At 35.8% G+C, this 18,709-nt stretch overlaps 2 protein-coding genes across 2 annotated transcripts; one reads left to right on the forward strand and one right to left on the reverse strand.

Moving 5' to 3' along the window:
- Positions 1-3,780: 3,780 nt before the first annotated feature.
- LOC135140555 (uncharacterized) lies at positions 3,781-7,326 on the forward strand. The gene is made up of 3 exons (XM_064071157.1): positions 3,781-4,124; positions 6,625-6,761; positions 6,813-7,326. The coding sequence occupies exons 1-3, from the start codon at positions 4,047-4,049 to the stop codon at positions 6,919-6,921; spliced, it is 324 nt and encodes a 107-aa protein (XP_063927227.1). The 5' UTR covers positions 3,781-4,046; the 3' UTR covers positions 6,922-7,326.
- Positions 7,321-17,991, reverse strand: LOC135140546 (arf-GAP with coiled-coil, ANK repeat and PH domain-containing protein 2). The gene is made up of 12 exons (XM_064071145.1): positions 17,760-17,991; positions 17,589-17,705; positions 17,253-17,426; positions 16,971-17,199; positions 16,819-16,914; positions 16,447-16,769; positions 16,191-16,394; positions 9,332-9,438; positions 9,104-9,284; positions 8,493-9,051; positions 8,213-8,433; positions 7,321-7,985 (listed from the first exon to the last, which is right to left on the reverse strand). The coding sequence occupies exons 1-12, from the start codon at positions 17,810-17,812 to the stop codon at positions 7,835-7,837; spliced, it is 2,415 nt and encodes an 804-aa protein (XP_063927215.1). The 5' UTR covers positions 17,813-17,991; the 3' UTR covers positions 7,321-7,834.
- Between the last annotated feature and the right edge of the window lie 718 nt (positions 17,992-18,709).

Consider the following 18,709-nt stretch of genomic DNA (forward strand, 5'->3'; position numbering starts at 1 on the left):
TTGAAGTAGTTTTAAAGACTTTCGTGTACCCCTTTTTTGTTAAAATGGTTTAGAATCTCAGGGACTCCATGTGTCTGGTTTTTAATGTAGTTTGAAAGAATCTCGGGGACTCCTTTTGTTTTGTTTTTGAAGTAGTTTTAAAGAATCTCGGGGACTCCATGTGGCCTTGTTTTTGAAGTACTTTGAAAGAATCTCGTGTACCCCTTTTTTGTTAAAATGGTCTAGAATCTCAGCGACTCCATGTGTCTGGTTTTTGAAGTAGTTTGAAAGAATCTCGGGGACTCTTTTTGTTTTGTTTTTGAAGTAATTTTAAAGAATTTCGGAGATTCCATGTGGGCTTGTTGTTGAAGTACTTTGAAAGAATTTCGTGTACCCCTTTTTTTGTTGTTAAAGTGGTTTAGAATCTCAGGGACTTTATGCGTCTGGTTTTTGAAGTATTTTGAAAGAATCTCGGAAATCCCTGTGTCTGATTTTGAAAGAATCTGCGGTACTTCTTTTGTTCTGTTGTTGAAGTGGTTTCAAAGATTTTCGGAGGTTTTTCGTGTCTGATTCTTGAAGTAGTTTGAAAGAATCTCAGGGAATCTTTCTGTCTGGTTTTTGAAGTAATGTAAAAAAATTTCGGGGGCTCCTTGTATTTTGTTTTTGAAGTAATTTGAGAGAATCTCGGAGACCTGTTTTATTTTATTTTTGAAGTAGTTTAAATGAATCTTGTGGATCCTTTGTCTTATTTTTGAAGTAATTTGAAAAAATCTCGGGAACTTCTTGGACTTGGTTTCTGAAGAAGTTTGAAATAATCTCAGAAATCGCTTCTGTTTTGTTTTTGAATAGTGTTAAAGAATTTTAGGGATCTTTTGTCTTGTTTTTGAAGTAATTTGAAAGAATCTCGGGGACTTGTTTTGTTTTGTTTTTGAAACAGTTTAAAAGAATCACGGGGACACCTTTTGTTTTGTTTTTGAAGTAGTTTGAAAAAATCGTGGGGATTCTTTGTTGTGTTTTTGAAGTACGAGTAATTTGAAAGAATCTCGGTAACTCCTTGGACTTGGTTTCTGAAGAAGTTTGAAAGAATCTTGAGAACCCCTTCTATTTTGTTTTTAAAGTATTATTTAAGAAACTTGGGGATCTTTTTTCTTGTTTTTGAAGTAATTTGAAAGAATCTCGGGGACTTCCTTTGTTTTGTTTTTGAAGTAGTTTTAAAGAATTTCAGGGACTCCTTTTGTTTTGTTTTTGAAATAGTTTTAAAAGATCTTACGATTCCTTGTCTTGTTTTTGACATATTTTGAAAGAATCTCGACAACCCGATGGGTCTGATTTCTGGAGCTGTTTGAAAAAATCTCGGGGAGTCCTTTTGTTTTATTTTTGAAGTATTTAAAGAATCTCGATTATTTCGGGTGTTTTATTTTTGAAGTAGTTGGAAAAAAATTTAAACCGGCGACTAAAAACCGAAAGTTTACTTCATTTAAAAGTATATAAAATTTGGATTCGGCCACGAGCGCTCTGGTCTTCCAGGCTTCCCGATTTCTATGTAGTCCTATTTCTGTCTGTCTGTCTATCGTTTGTGTCAATTTTTATCAGACAGATAATTTACGAAACTACTACGATTATTGCACTTGTGGTTTATGAATCCGTGTGACTTTTTATCTTAGACGTCCAGATTTTTCGGAAAAAAAATCAGAATTGTACAACTAAATACATTTTCCAATTTAACTTTGCTGTGAAATGTTGCACTAGTTTTAGGTTATCGTAAGCCTGATAAATCAAAACTGATGACGTCATCTTAGAATAAATGTTACATACATTTTATAAAATAACATAATAATAATAATAACAATAATAATATATGTATGTAGTGAAATCTTGCAGAAATTTTAATGTTATGGGAAGTATGATAAATCGTTAGTTCAAAATTTAATCGTTTGTTCCCCTCCCAAAAATTGATGACGCAATTTTATAATTTTGCTGAATAAAATCTGAGAAATGTTTGTCTAATTTTTGCCATGAATTAAAACAATTGTCAAAATTAGCTTATTAAAATCAATTCGATGTTGAAACTTTTAGGCAAAAATTCTTTTGTATTAAGAAATACATTAGATAAATATTTTATCTTTCTATGATAACTAATGTGACGCTTTGGAGACGGACACAAGAGGAGCAGACTTTGTTTTATCGAACGATCGATAGGGGTTTATTTGGTCTGTTTTTAAGTGAGAGTTGTCGGGACGACATTCGATGTTCGATAGTTTGTTACTAGGCAAAGAGGTGCGAAAATGCTTCACGAATGCAGTTGGAGAAGTTCTTGAGGACCCGAGTCGGACAGATTATCTATCATATAACAAAAGTGTTATTTCCAGAAGACCTTTAGATGACTTATTTAGATTGAAACTAAAATTATTGCACCGATAAGATACCAGTTTCTTTAAATATACATTTGATGAGCTTGCTAAAGAAAGGACACAAATTTCAAAAAGAAGATTTACGTCATGCTATCCTGGGAATCCTGGGTAAAGGTGGTACTTTTCTCTTCTCAGAAGAGAGAACATGAACTAAATTGTCGGTACACCATTTTTGCTCTAGCACACGCAAGAGCAAATATTTTTCAAAAAAGTCCAACGTGTTTCAGGAATGTTGAAAATTAAGTAAGCTGCAAATAAATCAGACAAAAAAAATTTATCGTTTCCAGTTAAAGCCTCATTTAGTTGTTCCGAGCTGGCTTCAATTCTCACAGTCAGGTGGCGGCGCAACGTTGTAAAGGCAAGGCTTAAAAAGTGGTTTTAAATTCTAGTTGGAATAATTATCTCTAAAATTTAACAGTAATAAAACTCAAGACGGGAAAATATATTGGCATAACCAATAAAATTTGGTGAGTCATTAACTAGGAGAACTTGAAAAAAAAAGCAACTATGAAAAAAATGTCATCGTGAACAGGTGTTGGAAGAACGCACCTCAGGCCATTAATAAAGTGTGGATTACTGACCAGCGGTCTTCCAACATTTTAATCACAATTTGTTCTTTCTGCGATTGGATGAAAAATGTCACGATACTTCAGTTTCGTATCGTTGTTTTTAATTTAAAATGAAACGTTAATGAAGAAATCGTCTGTGAAAAGTTTGCTCGATTCTTATCGTGCGTAGCGTCATAAAGCTCCGTGCTTCTTCAAAAACCCCACATGTTCACGATCACGTAGGATTTTAATTGGAAAGGGTGTAATTGAGTGCCGGAAATTGGTCGATAACAGGTCTAGAGTTTTTATCCCTTCATTTCTGCAACATTGTAGTAAATAGCCCCGGTTAAAACGATTCGCCGGCAGCAGCAGCAGCTTTCGTGACCGATTGATCGTACCGCCAGCTGTAAATTATTATATTTTCGTGTTGGACTTTTTGTTGCAATGTTTTCAATTTACGCAAAGCACTGATAAAAATTGAGCCAATAACGATAAAAATTCGTCAATGACCATTCGCTTAATGTTAAATGACTTGAACTGGTCAGTTTTGCATTAATAGTGGTCGTGCTCTGATACCATCAATAAAACAAATTTAAAGCGACACTTTGTTTATATTGATTAAGACCAAGGTCGGGTGTCACCCATTATTGGCCTCAACCGATGTTTGCTTTTTTTCTATCAGCGCTTTCCAATTTTTTAACGAAATTCTAAGCCGAACCCAGCAAAACACTGATTAGAGATCGCGCTTTTCCACGAATCGGACGCAAAATAGTGGAGACAAACACCTTGCGCAACGACACTATGATTTATCAGGGAACGTTAACAAACTCCGAAATAGTTGCTGAATCGGCGCGCACCTGTTGATCCGTACTGACCTACGCAAAGCGGCGCTCTTTTGCCACACGAAATTCGCCTGGAAAATCGGAAAGTGCGTTCACAGAAATCCGGGAAAAGTCGCAGAGTTCCCGAGGGACTTTTCCGGTCGCTCCGGTCTTTAGACGATCTTGAAATGCGCGTGCGCACTTCTTACACGCTTATAAAAGCAACGACAAGATTCTTCAGATTCACAAGTTGTTAGCACTCAGTTTTGAACAGAAGTGAAGTTGAAATGGCACTCAAATACGTCGTGGTGGCGGTCGTCGCATTCCTATGTGTGGAAGCCCTCAGCGCCCTCAGTCTACACAAGGTAAACATTTGACAGTTTTGAGTTTTAGCACCATTTTCGGGTTTTACACTTTATTTCAAAAGTGTCTAAAACAAATATTTGTAATTCAAATTCTTTCCATAGTGTGTTTTTACTATTATTTTTTTTATTATTCTATAGTTTCACTATTTTTCATCCACCAATCATCATTTTATAATTTTACGTCTTTCCCACAAATTGGTAAAATTATTTATTTTATTATTATTATTATTATTATTATTTTTTAAATAACGACACACTTTATAATCAATGATTGTACATATTTTCGTTTCTAATCGAACGCTATTGATAGCGTTTATAGTAAGATAATCTAATGTTGCATCAGCTTCTACCCCACTAGCACCTGTCTACCTGTTCTTGTACGTCCATCTTCCAGAAACTCTGATGTTATCTTTCGTAACGTTTCCCGCCTGGACGTAGTAGTAATAGTGACCTTGCGTTAAAGGTGGGGCTCCCATTGAGTGTAAGACTCTCAATGACTTGTTCCAGTGGCGTAACCGTGATTTTTTTGAGGAGCGTCTTCTTAATTTTATCTCAATAATAAAACATCCGTTGTTTGTTGACAAACTTTCGTGTTTTAATCTGTGTAGATAAACGATCACTAAAAATTTAAACAGACCCAAACCCACTTGCAAATAATAAACACGAACGTAATACTTTTCATTAAATAGGTAATTAAAATGGACTTAGTTTTTGTTGATTGCGCGCGCACTCTTTTTGACAATACCGTTTCTTAATTGGTTACTGACCAAGTCTGGTTTACACGATACAATTTTAAGAACTCGGAAAATTTAAAGTAATCGAAGAAGTTATGGTTCCAAACCATTATGACATTTTAATTTACAAGGTGTTTATGAATCATACACTAATATATTTTTGATATTCAGAAAATCAAATTTTTGGTTCAGTTTCAATTAATTTTGAATTGTTTTCCAAGTTGTCGGATTCAGTGACCCTCCCTCAACCGCGCCGCTGTGTCGCTCCCATTCAGAGACACGTCCTCTTCATGTGTTTATCTTTAACCCTTGTTGACATTTTATCTAATTATTGTTGTTGTTGAATTGACGAACATAAATCTCGATTTACGCATTAAGAATTTCTTTCATATATCTTACGTATCCAAAACAAGACCCTAGTTGTACCTCTTGAGCAATTTGCCACAATGGATTTATTGGGCATGTTCCGCAGGACGTCCTGTTCTTTGTACGCCATTGGATTTCAATAGCGGAACATAAATAATTTCTTGTTTGTTTATGTTATTTATAAAAATGGTAGATACATTTTTTGACATTTTGCTAATGAAATTAAAGAGATTTCTATGATTTTGGTTCATAATGTTAAATTTTACATTTTTATGGTTTAACTAAATGTCAGTTTTTTATTTGAAAAAGTATGGAATTTTTATAACATGTTCAACCTTCAGTTTTTTGACTGTTGATGATTAAAACAAATATTGAAATGTTTTCTTTGTACGGATTAGTTTGTTTTTTATTTACTTGTACATATTTCTTTCGTTTAATTTAATTTTGTAATAGTTAGAAAATTTGTTCGATTTTACCAGTAAATGGAATTTATATCCAATTCTTTTACTTTAGACTGTTATCGACATATCCGAATGTTTTCTATTTTCAAACTGGAAACATTTATTTTTGTATTTTTTCTGAATTTAAAAAATCAATCATTTGAATTTCGCGGTTCTAAAAATAATGACGTCAAATTTGTTTTCACTCTACTGAAACAAAAAAGCATTTGTTTTAAGAAATGAGTTCGTCATCTTCTGCTTGAAGTTGAAGCTAAATTACTACAAATAACTCAAGAATAACACCGAAAAATTTTCATTCATTTCGAAAATCATGTTTTATGGAATAAGTTAATTATATTTTGTGCGCATGGAGGAATTGTGTTTCTTGATTTTCGTGCGAACTAGTTTTTCTGGACACTAGAGCCTCAAGCATATTCCCTTACTGAACGTCCCTTGATCTTTAAACTCTATTATCTCTGAAAATATGCATTCTTCACAAATTTATCAGCTGAATTGTTAGAATTGCCATCTTCATAAATTACGCTAAATCATGATTTTTAATAACACAGAAAAGATACAAAGTAAGATGTCTAACAAAATATTATAAATATAGCGTTTACTCGAACATGATAAAAGTTGTGCCGTTATAATGTTACTAACTTTTATTACACGACTGTAAGAGTTTCGAAAATATTACTTAATAACACTCTTACGGTGCTATATCCTTGCAGAGTCACTTTTAATAGAAGAAAAGTTTATTTGGGTGATTTTTATTTACTTTTAATTAAGTAAGTAAAACTCATTAATCATTTGGACCTCACTGACCAATGTGGTAATTTCCTTAACCACAATAACTTTCGCAAAGTGTCAACCTCTTATCGCAAAAGTATAAGAGGTGGCCCCTGTTATCAGTCTCGTGTCATTGGTCGCCTCGAAATAAACAAACAAATCCTGTTGCAGAGATCCCTTGTGTCCAATACATCAGCCAACACATCTGCAGAAGCCGAGGCGAAGGAGGTGTGTCAGGGACGAACGCCGTGTGGTTGGGCGGTTTATAATCGAATTACTCGCTACATCGACTACTTCATGAAGAATAAGTACGATTTTTTACCACTCGTGAAAAAAATTCTACTTTTTTTTGTTGTTAGGTGTGAATGCAGCAAAGAGAAGAAGTGCCTTCGTGACGACGACGATATCTCCATAACCGCTTACGTCTACCGCTGCAAGATCGACGACGGTTCGAAGAATACTTCATGAGATCGACCGCCATAGGCTAGTCTAGTACGTGACACTAAACGCCAAAAGGGCCTACCCTTAGATTCTGCCTCTATAGTATCCAGTATTTCAGACTTTAGTACTTATGTAGCGCACGGTTCGTGCCGTTTTTACTTAAACCAAAAAATCTTACAACTGTGCAATAGTCGGGTATTGCCGCCATTTGTAATTAGTTTAGGTACCGCAATCTTATTGGCTGAATAGGTTTAGTATTTGTAGAGTAGTGTTCATATATTACTACCTGTGCTGTATTTATTTTTATTTATGTATTTATCTCAGTATTTGACCCATACTATCCAAATTCTCGATTGTTTTTTTATAACAAAACTGATGCAATAAAATGTTTTATCATGTTTTCATTGATGTTATTAAAACTCGAGCCCGGTTTGTACATTTTATTCATATATTGTTACATCCAAAGCTGAGTATTCTTACATTGCTTTCATCTATGGCTAGACTGAAACAAGTCGATGAGCTCCACCTCGCTACTATCCAACAGAGGGCGCTACTCTTGTCACGTGACCACTTAAAATTACATTAAATACATGAGCACAAATTAGACTTAAACTACCCCGTACACAAGGGTTATATTGAGCGGCGTAACAAAACAATATAAATTTGGCATCGTGGTTGCTACAGCTCCATTGGAAGAGTACAAAGCATTATAAAATGCTACATTAATATCACATATTAAGGCAATTATAAACGTTTCAAGGCAATTGTTATAATTGTTTTAAGTATGATATTCTACTCTATTATAACATTAAAACAGCAAACAATAAAATGGAATGAATACATTCATCTTTGTAAAATGCATATTAAAAACTAGTAAAAAGGTAACATAACCTTAAACCAACTACACTTTACGGCGAAAAAATCGCCGTAATAAATTTGATCATTCGTTGTCTGTCTTTTGTCTTTGTAACCGCTCTGGGTGAGAACACGCCAACTGCGAAAAATCCCTAACTACGTCGTTGAACATACTGTCACCTGTCAGACCGTGCTCTGACTCCTTCATCTCGTCGTTCAGCCGACCTAACCTCAATCTGAAACGACCAAAAGTCACTACTACTCAAAAATGGCGTAAAAGCAAAACGTAGAAAGCCAATTTCTTTTTTTTTGTCACTTTTAACTTGAAACGATAAAATTCAACGTTAGAGAAAGACACAAACCCTACCCAAAACGACGCCAATTTATTCAAAACTTTTATTAAATTTTCAGATTTTTTTTGGTTTTCTAGATTTTGCTTCTTTCAAAGAAAATTTTCGCTTACAGTGTGACGATGTCGGCGTGTTCCTTTTGTTCCGCCATCTGTAAAGGAACTTTCCCTTCATCGTCCTCTAAATGTTGATCGGCTCTATGTTTGAGTAATAAACAAACTTGGGCAGTGTGACCTTCTTGTGTTGCTAGATGTAGTGGCGTTTTGCCATTTTGGTCTTGTGCGTTTATTTTGGCCCCGTTTAGAATAAGATAAGCGCAAGGCATCACAGAACCCTACAAAATGAATACCCCTATGTTACACACAACACTTACAAAATATTTTGCGCTCTTACGCTCAAGATGGCTTGATGTATCGGACTCCTCCCCCTGTCCTCCAGATTGATCCACTGCTTGTCCGCCCCCAGTGCCAGCGCCTCGCACATAACGGGTAAATTGTGCGCCGCGGCTGCTTTGTACAACAACAAATTCGGGTGCAGTTTGTCGATGTCCTCCTCCTCGACCGTATCTTCGCCTTCTCCCCCTGTAGACTCCTGGTCGCTGCTCAAGTCGATCGTGCCATCTAGCGGTTGCTTGTCCAAATCGCCGAACAACAATATACTCGAGCGTTTCTTCTTCGGAGTGCTCGTTTCCGCCGACATGTCGCTGCTTTCGCTAGTTTCCGAAATCCGGTCCGACTTCCTTGACACGTTCTCGTCCGACTTGAACACGGTTTTGTTTCGCTTTTTCGAGTTGTCGCAACTGCGGGGTCGCCGCCGGATTTTGCGCACGCTCCATTTGCGGATTTCCATCAGACTGGCTCTGGAGGTACGCTGTTGCGAGTCGAAGTGAGGGAGATTCTTGACGAATTTTTTGTCGACGTATTTCGCTTTTATCCAGGATTCTCGGATGGTACTGAACGGGATTTGGGTTTTTAGAGTGTACTAACGTAATTGTTGTTGCTTACCCTGGACAGTCGGGTGACGCTCTGACGAAGTCATCAGGCACTTGGGCTTCGTAGATTTTGTTAACTATGTTGTTACCCATTTCTACCATAACTTTGATTATTTCGGGCTCCCAGTCGTCTAAAGTTAGAGAACGTACTTTGCTGTAGTGAACCCCTAAGCTCCGGTGGACCCCCGAACATTCTAAAAACTATATTGAAAAAAAAGGATTGAAGTGGTGCGGGTCGTACCTATGCACAATGTGATGCCTAAGTTTATGCTGGCCCAGTGAGGGTTGAGGCTGCCACAGTCACAGCAGTAGTTGTTCCCGGGAATTTTCAACAATTGTTCCCACATTCTATAAAAATAAATAATGTAACGTCTTACTTAATCTATTTTTATTCTCATTAAACCGAGACTTTATTACTAAACTATTAAGTGTGTTATAGCCTGTAATAAAATCGTTTGAATAATCATTTTGTGGAAGCAATAAAATGTAGGCAATTACACATTTTTGGTTTTACTTCTCGAGCATAAGTAATACTTTCATTTAACAAATGGCCAATTTCATGTCTCAACGTTTCATAAAATTTAAAAAAGTAGGTCTCTCGTTTCGATCTGTATATCGTCTGCTAGCGATTTAACTGGGCAGAAAATTTCCGAAACTAGTGGAAATTTTAGAAAATTTGTGTGGTGATTCCCCCCAAAATATGTCAATACAGTTGAAAATTACACAATAAAGCTTACAATTTAACTTAGAAATTATGAAGAGGCTCTGAGATTTTGCACACGTTTTAAGGTTATCACGAATGTGATAAATCTGTAGAAATGAATTATTAATTCACCTCTTCGTCCTGTCCAAAAAATTAATTACATAATATAAAATAAATAGTTACATTTTAAAAATATACAATTCTCAGCTAAAGAAAAATAAGGAAAAAATTATTTTTGCAATGCTATTTCTAAATAACTTCTACGTCCTTTTTTCACGTTTTTACGACATTTCATAAAAACTGGTCGAAAGTTATTTCGACAGAACTTCCCTCGCTGCTGAAGTGCCGCCTTACAAATCCTGTTTCTTTGAAATTTTACAACAGTACAGAAATTACTAGTCACAGTGTAAGAGAATAAAAGGTTTCACCTTCTTAAAAAAAAGACAGTTGGGCCCCCAAGAAGGTTTTATATTCTTAAAAAAAAAGATTGTTGGGCCCCCAAGAAGGTTTTATATTCTTAAAAAAAAAAAGACAATTAGGACCCCCGAGAAGGTTTCACAATCTTCCCTCTTAAAAAAAAGACAGTTGAGACTCCCGACGTTTCACAAAAAAAAAAAACAGTTGGGGCCTTCGAGAAGGTTTCACAATCTTTCTTCTTAAAAAACAGACAGTTGAGACAGCCGAGGTTTCACAAAAAAAAACAGGACCTTTGAGAATGTTTCATCTTAAAAAAAAAAAATGTTGGGGCCCTCGAGAAGGTTTCACAATCTTTCTTCTTAAAAAACAGACAGTTGAGACCTCCGAGGTTTCACAGAAAAAAAACCAGGGCCCTTGAGAAGGTTTCACCTTCTTAAAAAAAAACAGTTGGGGCCCCGAGAGGGTTTTATATTCTTAAAAAAAAAGACAGTTTTTATATTGTTACAAAATAAACCCATACGCCGCCCCGGTACGACGCCTATGGGTTCTCCAGAATGTGCGGAGATGATGGATGAGTCATCATCAGTCAGGACGGCCGTGCGGCGGTCTCGACGCGGCGTTCGAAAAGCCTGGAAGCCGAAATCGCGATGGATAATCGAGAAAGACCTCGATCGCAGAAGTATGGGTTTAAAAAGAGGCCACCTCCGGGAACGAATTATGCAGCCAGTTGAATCAAGAAAGTCCAGTGAAGTTGCGCCGGAATTATTTTCTATATAATAGCTCTAATAGTCGTGTAAATTCGAGTTAGTAAGAAATAAATTGTTGAGTTTAACCCGCGTCGATTTTATCCACTGTTCAACGTAACAATATCCTTAAAAAAAAGAACTTGAGGCCCCCGAGAAGATTTATATTTAACAAAAACAGTTAGGGCCTTTGAGAATGTTTCACCTTCTTAAAAAAAAGAGAGGTTCTATATTCCAAAAAAAAAAAAAAAAACACACACACACACACACACACTTGGCACCCCAGAGAAGGTTTCACCTTTTATAAAAAAGATAAATTAGGACTTTAGGACTTCCGAGAAGGTTTCACATTCTTCCTTCTTTCCTTCTTAAAAAAATTGGTCGAAAGTTGTTTCGACAGAACTTCCCTAGATGCTGCAATACAATGAAAGATATCCAGCATTTTCGAGTTGAGTTTTTAGAACTGTATTCCCAAAATTTTCTGGGAAAACGGAGTGCGTCGTTCCTGATTTAATAAATTTTTTTCCACAAAATTTTGAGATGAATAAACAGATATATTTTGATTAACAATTTTCCATTCTTACAACAACTTCAAAACGTGTGCAATATTTCAAAGTACTCAGTTTTTGCAATTCTTTATTTAATCAATAAAATACAGTGATTCAGTCATTAATTTTTTTGTGCAGATATAGGTAGGACTTAATCTTTGGCTTTCTTTTTTACATAATACATATATAGTCTTCTTTGAACCAAGCAATGACTTAAGTACTTGTTTCACATGTAGAGAAATAAGGATTTTGCAATTAAAGTCCGCGCCCTGACACACGAGGAATGGAAAAAATTCATCACAATTGAGGCAGGGTGGGTGGGCGGGGTTTATATTTTCCCTGTTTTTTTTTTCTTAATATACGCAGTACTCTTTTGATAAGAAGAAACTTAAAACATGTTTAAAATGGTAAATTTTTGTAAGGAAACATGGAGTTTGCAATTATGCTCCGCCCCTCGGTCTGACAACGAATGAAAATTTATCACAACTCAGATAGGTGCGGATATAGGCAGGACCTAATCTTTGGCTTTCTTTTTTACATAATACATATAGTTTCCTTTGAACCATACAATGACTGAAGTACTTGTTTCACATGTGGAGAAATAAGGTTTTTGCAATTAAGGTCCACGTCCTGACGCACGACGAATAAAAAAAATTGATCACAATCGAGACAGGGTGGGTGGGCGGGGCTTATATATTGCCTTTGTTTTTCTGAATACAGTAGAATCTCTATAATCCGAACCCACGATTATCCGAACATCCAGTAATCCGAACAGAGGCTAGTTGAAGTCGAAGTCTCTTTAATCCGAACAAAAACTCTACAATCCGAATACCAACGTGCTGATTCCAAAAATATAGCCTGTTTAGGGTCAGGGAGCAATATTTTCGAAAAATTCGGTGTGACATTTGAATTTTTTGAAATTTTTAAAAATTGCGACATTTCAATGAGCGATTCTGGAATAATGGTTGGAAGAAATGAGGCCGAAAATGACTTCTGCGGCCCGAAATATAGAAGAAAATATATTCAGTTAAATTTCGAAAATCGTCGAAAATGGGTTGAAATTTGCATAAGGAGTAATACGAGTACATAGTGAAAAATTCCAGTTTTGAAAAAGTCGTATAAAAATCCTCTTATATTTTGCCTCTGTTTTTCTTAATATACGCTGTCCTCTTTTCATAAAAAGAAATTTAAAACATGTTTAAAATGATAAATTTTTGTAAGGAAATATGGATTTTGCAATTATGCTCCGCCTCTCAGTCTGATAACGAATGAAAATTTTATCACAACTGAGAACGGTGCGGATATAGGTAGGACTTAATCTTTGGCTTTTTTACGTAATATATATAGTTTTCTTTCAACCACGCAATGACTTAAGTACTGGTTTCACATATAGAGAAATAAGGATTTTGCAATTAAGGTCCGCACCCTGACACACGACGATTGGAGAAAATGATCACAATTGAGACAGGGTGGGTGGGCGGGGTTTATATTTTGCCTCTGTTTTTCTGAATCTACGCAGTCCTCTTTTCATAAAAAAAAAACTTAAAACATGTTAAAAATGGTAAATTTTTGTAAGGAAACATGAATTTTGCAATTATGCTCCGCCTCTCGGTCTAACAACGAATGAGAAATTTATCACAACCGAGATCGGTGCGGGTATACGTAGGACTTAATCTTTGGCTTTCTTTTTTACATAATACATATGTATATTTTTGTTTGAACCACGCAATGACTTAAGTAGTTAACTTTCTTCTTATGGAAAGAGGACTGCGTTCATTAAGAAAAACAGAGGCAAAATAAAAGCCCCGCCCACCCACCCTGTCTCAATTGTGATGAATTTTTTATATTCGCCGTGCGTCAGAGCACGGACCTTAATTGCAATATCCTTATTTTTCAGTCTTACGAAAAATTTTATCACAACTGAAGTTGGTGCGGACATAGGTAGGACTTAATCTTTGGCTTTCTTTTTTACACAATACATACATATAATTTTCTTTGAACCACGCAATGACGTAAGTATTTGTTTCACATGTAGAGAAATAAGAATTTTGCAAGTAACGTCCACGTCTTGACGCACGACGAATAGAAAAAATTTATCACAATTGAGATAGGGTGGGTGGGCGGGGTTTATATTTTGCCTCTGTTTTTCTGAATCTACGCAGTCCTCTTTTCATAAGAAAAAACTTAAAACATGTTAAAAATGGTAAATTTTTGTAAGGAAACATGGATTTTGCAATTATGCTCCGCCCCTCAGTCTGACAACGAATGAGAAATTTATCACAACCGAGATCGGTACGGGTATGACTTAATCTTTGGCTTTCTTTTTTACGTAATACATATTATGTATAGTTTTCTTTGAACCACGCAATGACTTAAGTACTTAACTGTCTTATGAAAAGAGGACTGCGTTTATTAAGAAAAACAGAGGCAAAATAAAAGCCCCGCCCACCCACCCTGTCTCAATTGTGATGAATTTTTTATATTCGCCGTGCGTCAGGACACGGACCTTAATTGCAATATCCTTATTTTTCCTTCTTACGAAAAATTTTATCACAACTAAGATCGGTACGGATATAGGTAGGACTTAATCTTTCGATTTCTTTTTTACACAATACATATAATTTTCTTTGAACCACGCAATGACGTAAGTATTTGTTTCACATGTAGAGAAATAAGAATTTTGCAAGTGATGTCCACGTTTTGACGCACGACGAATAGAAAAAATGTATCACAATTAAGACAGGGTGGGTGGGCGGGGCTTATATTTTACCTCTGTTTTTCTGAATCTACGCAGTCCTTTTTTCGTAAGAATAAACTTAAAACATGTTTAAAATGATAAATTTTTGTAAGGAAACATGGATTTTGCAATTATGCTCCGCCTTTCGGTCTAACAACGAATGAGAAATTTATTACAACCGAGATTGGTGCGGGTATAGGTAGGACTTAATCTTTGGCTTTCTTTTTTACATAATACATATGTATAGTGTTCTTTGAACCACGCAATGACTTAAGTACTTAACTTTCTTCTTATGAAAAGAGGACTGCGTTTATTAAGAAAAACAGAGGCAAAATAAAAGCCCCGCCCACCCACCCTGTCTCAATTGTGATGAATTTTTTATATTCGCCGTGCGTCAGGCCACGGACCTTAATTGCGAAATCTTTATTTTTCCTTCTTACGAAAAATTTTATCACAACTAAGATCGCTGCGGATATAGGTAGGACTTAATCTTTGGCTTTCTTTTTTACATAATACATATAGTTCTCTTGGAATCGCGCAATGACCAAAGTACTTGTTTCACATGTAGAGAAATAAGAATTTTGCAAGTAATATCCACGTCTTGACGCACGACGAATATAAGTATTATTTATATAATGATAAATCACAAGTAAAAACTAATCATATTTTGCACATTTTAGTTAGGATTTATAAGGTAAAATTTTGAGCTGACGTCATACATTTTTTGGAGGGGATAAGAAAATATATTTTGACTAAAAATTCATTAGGCTCTTCACAACTTTAAAACATTTGCCGGGAGACCTATTTCTTCGTACTCTAGGAGTCATGAAGGGTCGAGAAAACGTAAAAATAGAGTCGGCCGACGGACTTAAAATAAGACAGACCCCCGAGAAGATAAATATCTTCAAATTCTTAAAACAATATTTCGTTTTGTGATAACCTCGTCAAAGTAAAAACTAATGGAGTAATTAACACCCCGCGGTCCCCACAAGTGTGGACATTATGAAACATTTAAAGCAGATAACCAACGGAAAAATGTAGATATTCTCAAATTCTCAGTACATGCTTAACTTCGACTGTTTCTGTTTAACTTTCACAAAATTACAAGATAACGAACAAATGTTGGTCAACTATTTATCATGTTTCCAATAACCTTAAGATTTTTGCAAGATTTCTCAGCATTCGGTCTTTGCAACTTCAAAGTTAAATTGAAAATGTTATGATATAAATTTGTTTTCTCCTACAAAAATCTGAGTATCTGGTTAGAGTTTTATCATTTACAGTCTACACGATACTCCTAATACACATATAAAATTTGACAACAATCGGTCCAGTAGTTTCGGAGATTAGCTTACGCTGAAGACGTAACTACTAAAAAAAGTACCATCTGTTGTGATTTTATTTTCCTAGTAATCCCCGAAACTACTGGATTGATTACTGTGAGATTTTATACGTATTTTATGAATAACTATAGGTAAAACGTGAACTAGAATTTATTCACACATCACCAACAATTTAATTCATCGTGATTTTCACACCGATTTTCGATCTTCTTTATCTGGACGACTCTGCTAAAACCATCGTACTTTCTAATTGCAAAACAAATAGTTTGAAGCGAATACGTGTACTACAATTTGGAATAAATTCCGTCCCACTTTTCAATTCGCTTATCGGTCTAGCGTAATTAATTTTGATTTGCTTTTTCAATACTTCCATTAACTTTGAAACTTAAGCGATATTTCACGTCAACTTATTGCCGTACATTCGAATTTTTACAATTCCAATACTGACGCAAAACACCTTAGAAACTAACACAAAATAAATCTTTCTCTTTCCACTCATCCAGAAAATGACGCTCATTTATCTCGAACGGAATTTCGTACATGTAAAATAAGTGAAGGGAGACAAAAAGTGTACCGTTTTTTGAGAAAGTTAAGTCCAAAAATACTCACCTAATCTTCTTAATTTTATTATTATTGAAATTGGCAATTGACCCGTTCCCGCTTTGCTCATCGTTCAAATTATTCAATCTCCCGCTTGCATTATCTGTAATCTCTATGCTGTGTACTCTTTGCAGCGCCGCTCCGATGCCCTTCTGCAAAGCGGCGATCCAAGCTTCGAACATCTCTTTCGAGTCGGCTTGAAGCATGTGACTCCTAAAATAGCAACCAAATCGGACGTGAGGAATTACACAACGGAAGAAATTACTTTGAGGGAGATAAGACTTCAAAGCAAAACCTCCTCTCCCCATCCAAAACGGGCTTAACGGTGCACAATCGCAAGTCATCCTCCATCACAGTCTCTCCCTCTTCTCCAGAACGCTTCCTATAAACTAATTTATTGTCATATAGATAAAACCATCGGCGGTTCCACGTTTTAAAAGCATTGGAAGTCCTTTTAAACAAATAGCCTTCCATGATTGGCGAATTCTTGCCTACTTTTGGAGTGACAACTTCAAAATTATTCACGGAAGCGTGTCTATTTTCTAGTTCTTTTTCAACGACAATTGTTTCCTCGCGCATGTCGCCGATCTAATTATAAGAAAAAATAATATGGTAAAGGCGTTAAATGAGTAGTCACCTCATCAGCTAGTGTTTTGAAAAACGGCTCCAGATCAGCGCACAAGTCCGAGCCTTGGTGGTAATAAGCCGTGCATGCGTGCATATATGACAACAACTGCAACACGCAATTACACAATAAACTAAATTAATTAAATTAAATTGTGGTCATACTGTGCTTAAAATTTCATGGCGTTTCTTCGTCTGCAACATACTAATACTGTTGACGTAATCGAGGGCTTGGTGGCCGAAGCACGACCTCACTGCTAACAAAACGTTCTGCATTTCCTCAACTTCTTGCTGTTTACTACGAGGCGTTTGCGAATTTCGCACTAAAACGTTATCAAACTCTGAAGAAATTTTCTCAAAGTGATGCTTATAGTCCCGAACACTTTTAATGTCACTGAAATAACAAAGTTAACTTTTGTCTTTTATCAATTTCTTAAAACGTCGTACTTTTTTATAAAAGAAGTGAGATTCTTGAGAATTGTTCGTGACGCTTGATCTAACAATATGGTATGGAATTTGTTCATTTCTTGCAGACTATGAATGAGTTTGTTTAAGGAAGACAAAACGGTGGAGTCTTCACGAAAGTGCGTGCTCAAGTCCCATAAACTGTTCGCGAATAAACTGTGGAAAAAGTCAGCGTTAATAACATGGCAGTAATCAGCAAACAATGATTCACTGCTAAAACACTTAAAACGTTACTAGCACTCCGTAAACATTCTTCCAGTATCAAATGAACTTACATAAACTAAAATAATTGGCGTAATTAAAGTTAATTAAGCAAACCTTTGTTGGGCAACATATGTTTTGCCTGAATCGACCATAGTCCCACACACTTTCAAGATCTTGTCTAATTTTTGTTCCAATTGGTCGACGCTTGCCTCTTCTTCCTCGAGCAGGCTCCTGGAAGACGTTTGTTCGTGAATTTTGGATTTGTCGTAATTGTCGCACACAAACCTGAATTTCGGCGAATCTCGCAGGCATTCTTCCGGTTCTATTTTACCCACCATTTTACGCGCTTTCTTCGGTCTAACAAGTCATAACACTTTAGTGCTCGTCGGGATTGTGAACGCTTAAATTTGAGTCATCGTTCAGGACAGCCCACTTTCTTTTATTATTGTTAACGTCAAACGTCAAACTAATGAGCGGCTGTCATTGGGCAGGGATGCCAATGTACCAATGTGGAGGCACCATCTAATTTATTTTGACAAGAGTTTATCGTAGGTCAAGCAAACGATAATGTTTTTGTAAAATATGTAATTACTCGATTACGTTATCAGGAGTTTGTGGTACACTACAGAAGCGTAGGGACGGACTTTGAGTTGGATTAATGTTTGAGGAGAGTTCCAGAAACGGCGCGAATTTCAAATTGAAAATCACATAAATATCTATAAGGAGTATTTTTTCGACCTTCTTCTGGTATTGCTCCTGTTCTAGAGATCCCCTTGGTAGGACAAAGTGTTTTTCTGTAAAATTTCCACATCTACCCAAGCGGCACCTACTAGATGGGTTTAAAAATACGCGACTGTGAATACAATGATTGGTTTCACTTCTGCCAACTTTGCAACTTGTCGTAAAATTTTTAGATTGTGAGATTTTTGGAAAAAAAGGAGACATTTGTTTTTTTGTTTATTAGTTTCGGTAATTGTATGTCTAGCAATTTTCCTAGAGACAGACAAATTTACAAATTAAGCTGTCAGTAATTCAGGTTTTCTTTTTTTTTTCTATTTCATTGATACGTATGAAACTACAAAACAACTAATTATTATCAAAGAAGTTATAACCACTAGATGGCACTACCATTCATTTAGAAGTAAAGTCACTAGATAGATAAAGTACCGCAATTGGACGCCATATTGTGTCCGCGCCATATTCAAAATAAATAAATAAAAATTAACGGACTCGAT

The sequence above is a fragment of the Zophobas morio genome, unplaced genomic scaffold, assembly GCF_036711695.1.
Source record: "Zophobas morio isolate AGI-343-1 ecotype UQ-CSIRO unplaced genomic scaffold, CSIRO_AGI_Zmor_V1 ptg000004l, whole genome shotgun sequence".
Lineage (NCBI taxonomy): Eukaryota > Metazoa > Arthropoda > Insecta > Coleoptera > Tenebrionidae > Zophobas > Zophobas morio.

Excerpts from the sequence above, each read along its gene's own strand:
- LOC135140555 (XM_064071157.1), top strand. The coding sequence starts at position 4,047 with ATGGCACTCAAATACGTCGTGGTGGCGGTCGTCGCATTCCTATGTGTG. Across the intron at positions 4,125-6,624 it reads GCGCCCTCAGTCTACACAAG|AGATCCCTTGTGTCCAATAC; the intron begins GTAAACATTTGA and ends ATCCTGTTGCAG. Across the intron at positions 6,762-6,812 it reads GACTACTTCATGAAGAATAA|GTGTGAATGCAGCAAAGAGA; the intron begins GTACGATTTTTT and ends TTTTGTTGTTAG.
- LOC135140546 (XM_064071145.1), bottom strand. The coding sequence starts at position 17,812 with ATGGTGGGTAAAATAGAACCGGAAGAATGCCTGCGAGATTCGCCGAAA. Across the intron at positions 17,427-17,588 it reads ACATATGTTGCCCAACAAAG|TTTATTCGCGAACAGTTTAT; the intron begins GTTTGCTTAATT and ends CTTTTTCCACAG. Across the intron at positions 8,434-8,492 it reads TACATCAAGCCATCTTGAGC|GGTTCTGTGATGCCTTGCGC; the intron begins GTAAGAGCGCAA and ends TTCATTTTGTAG.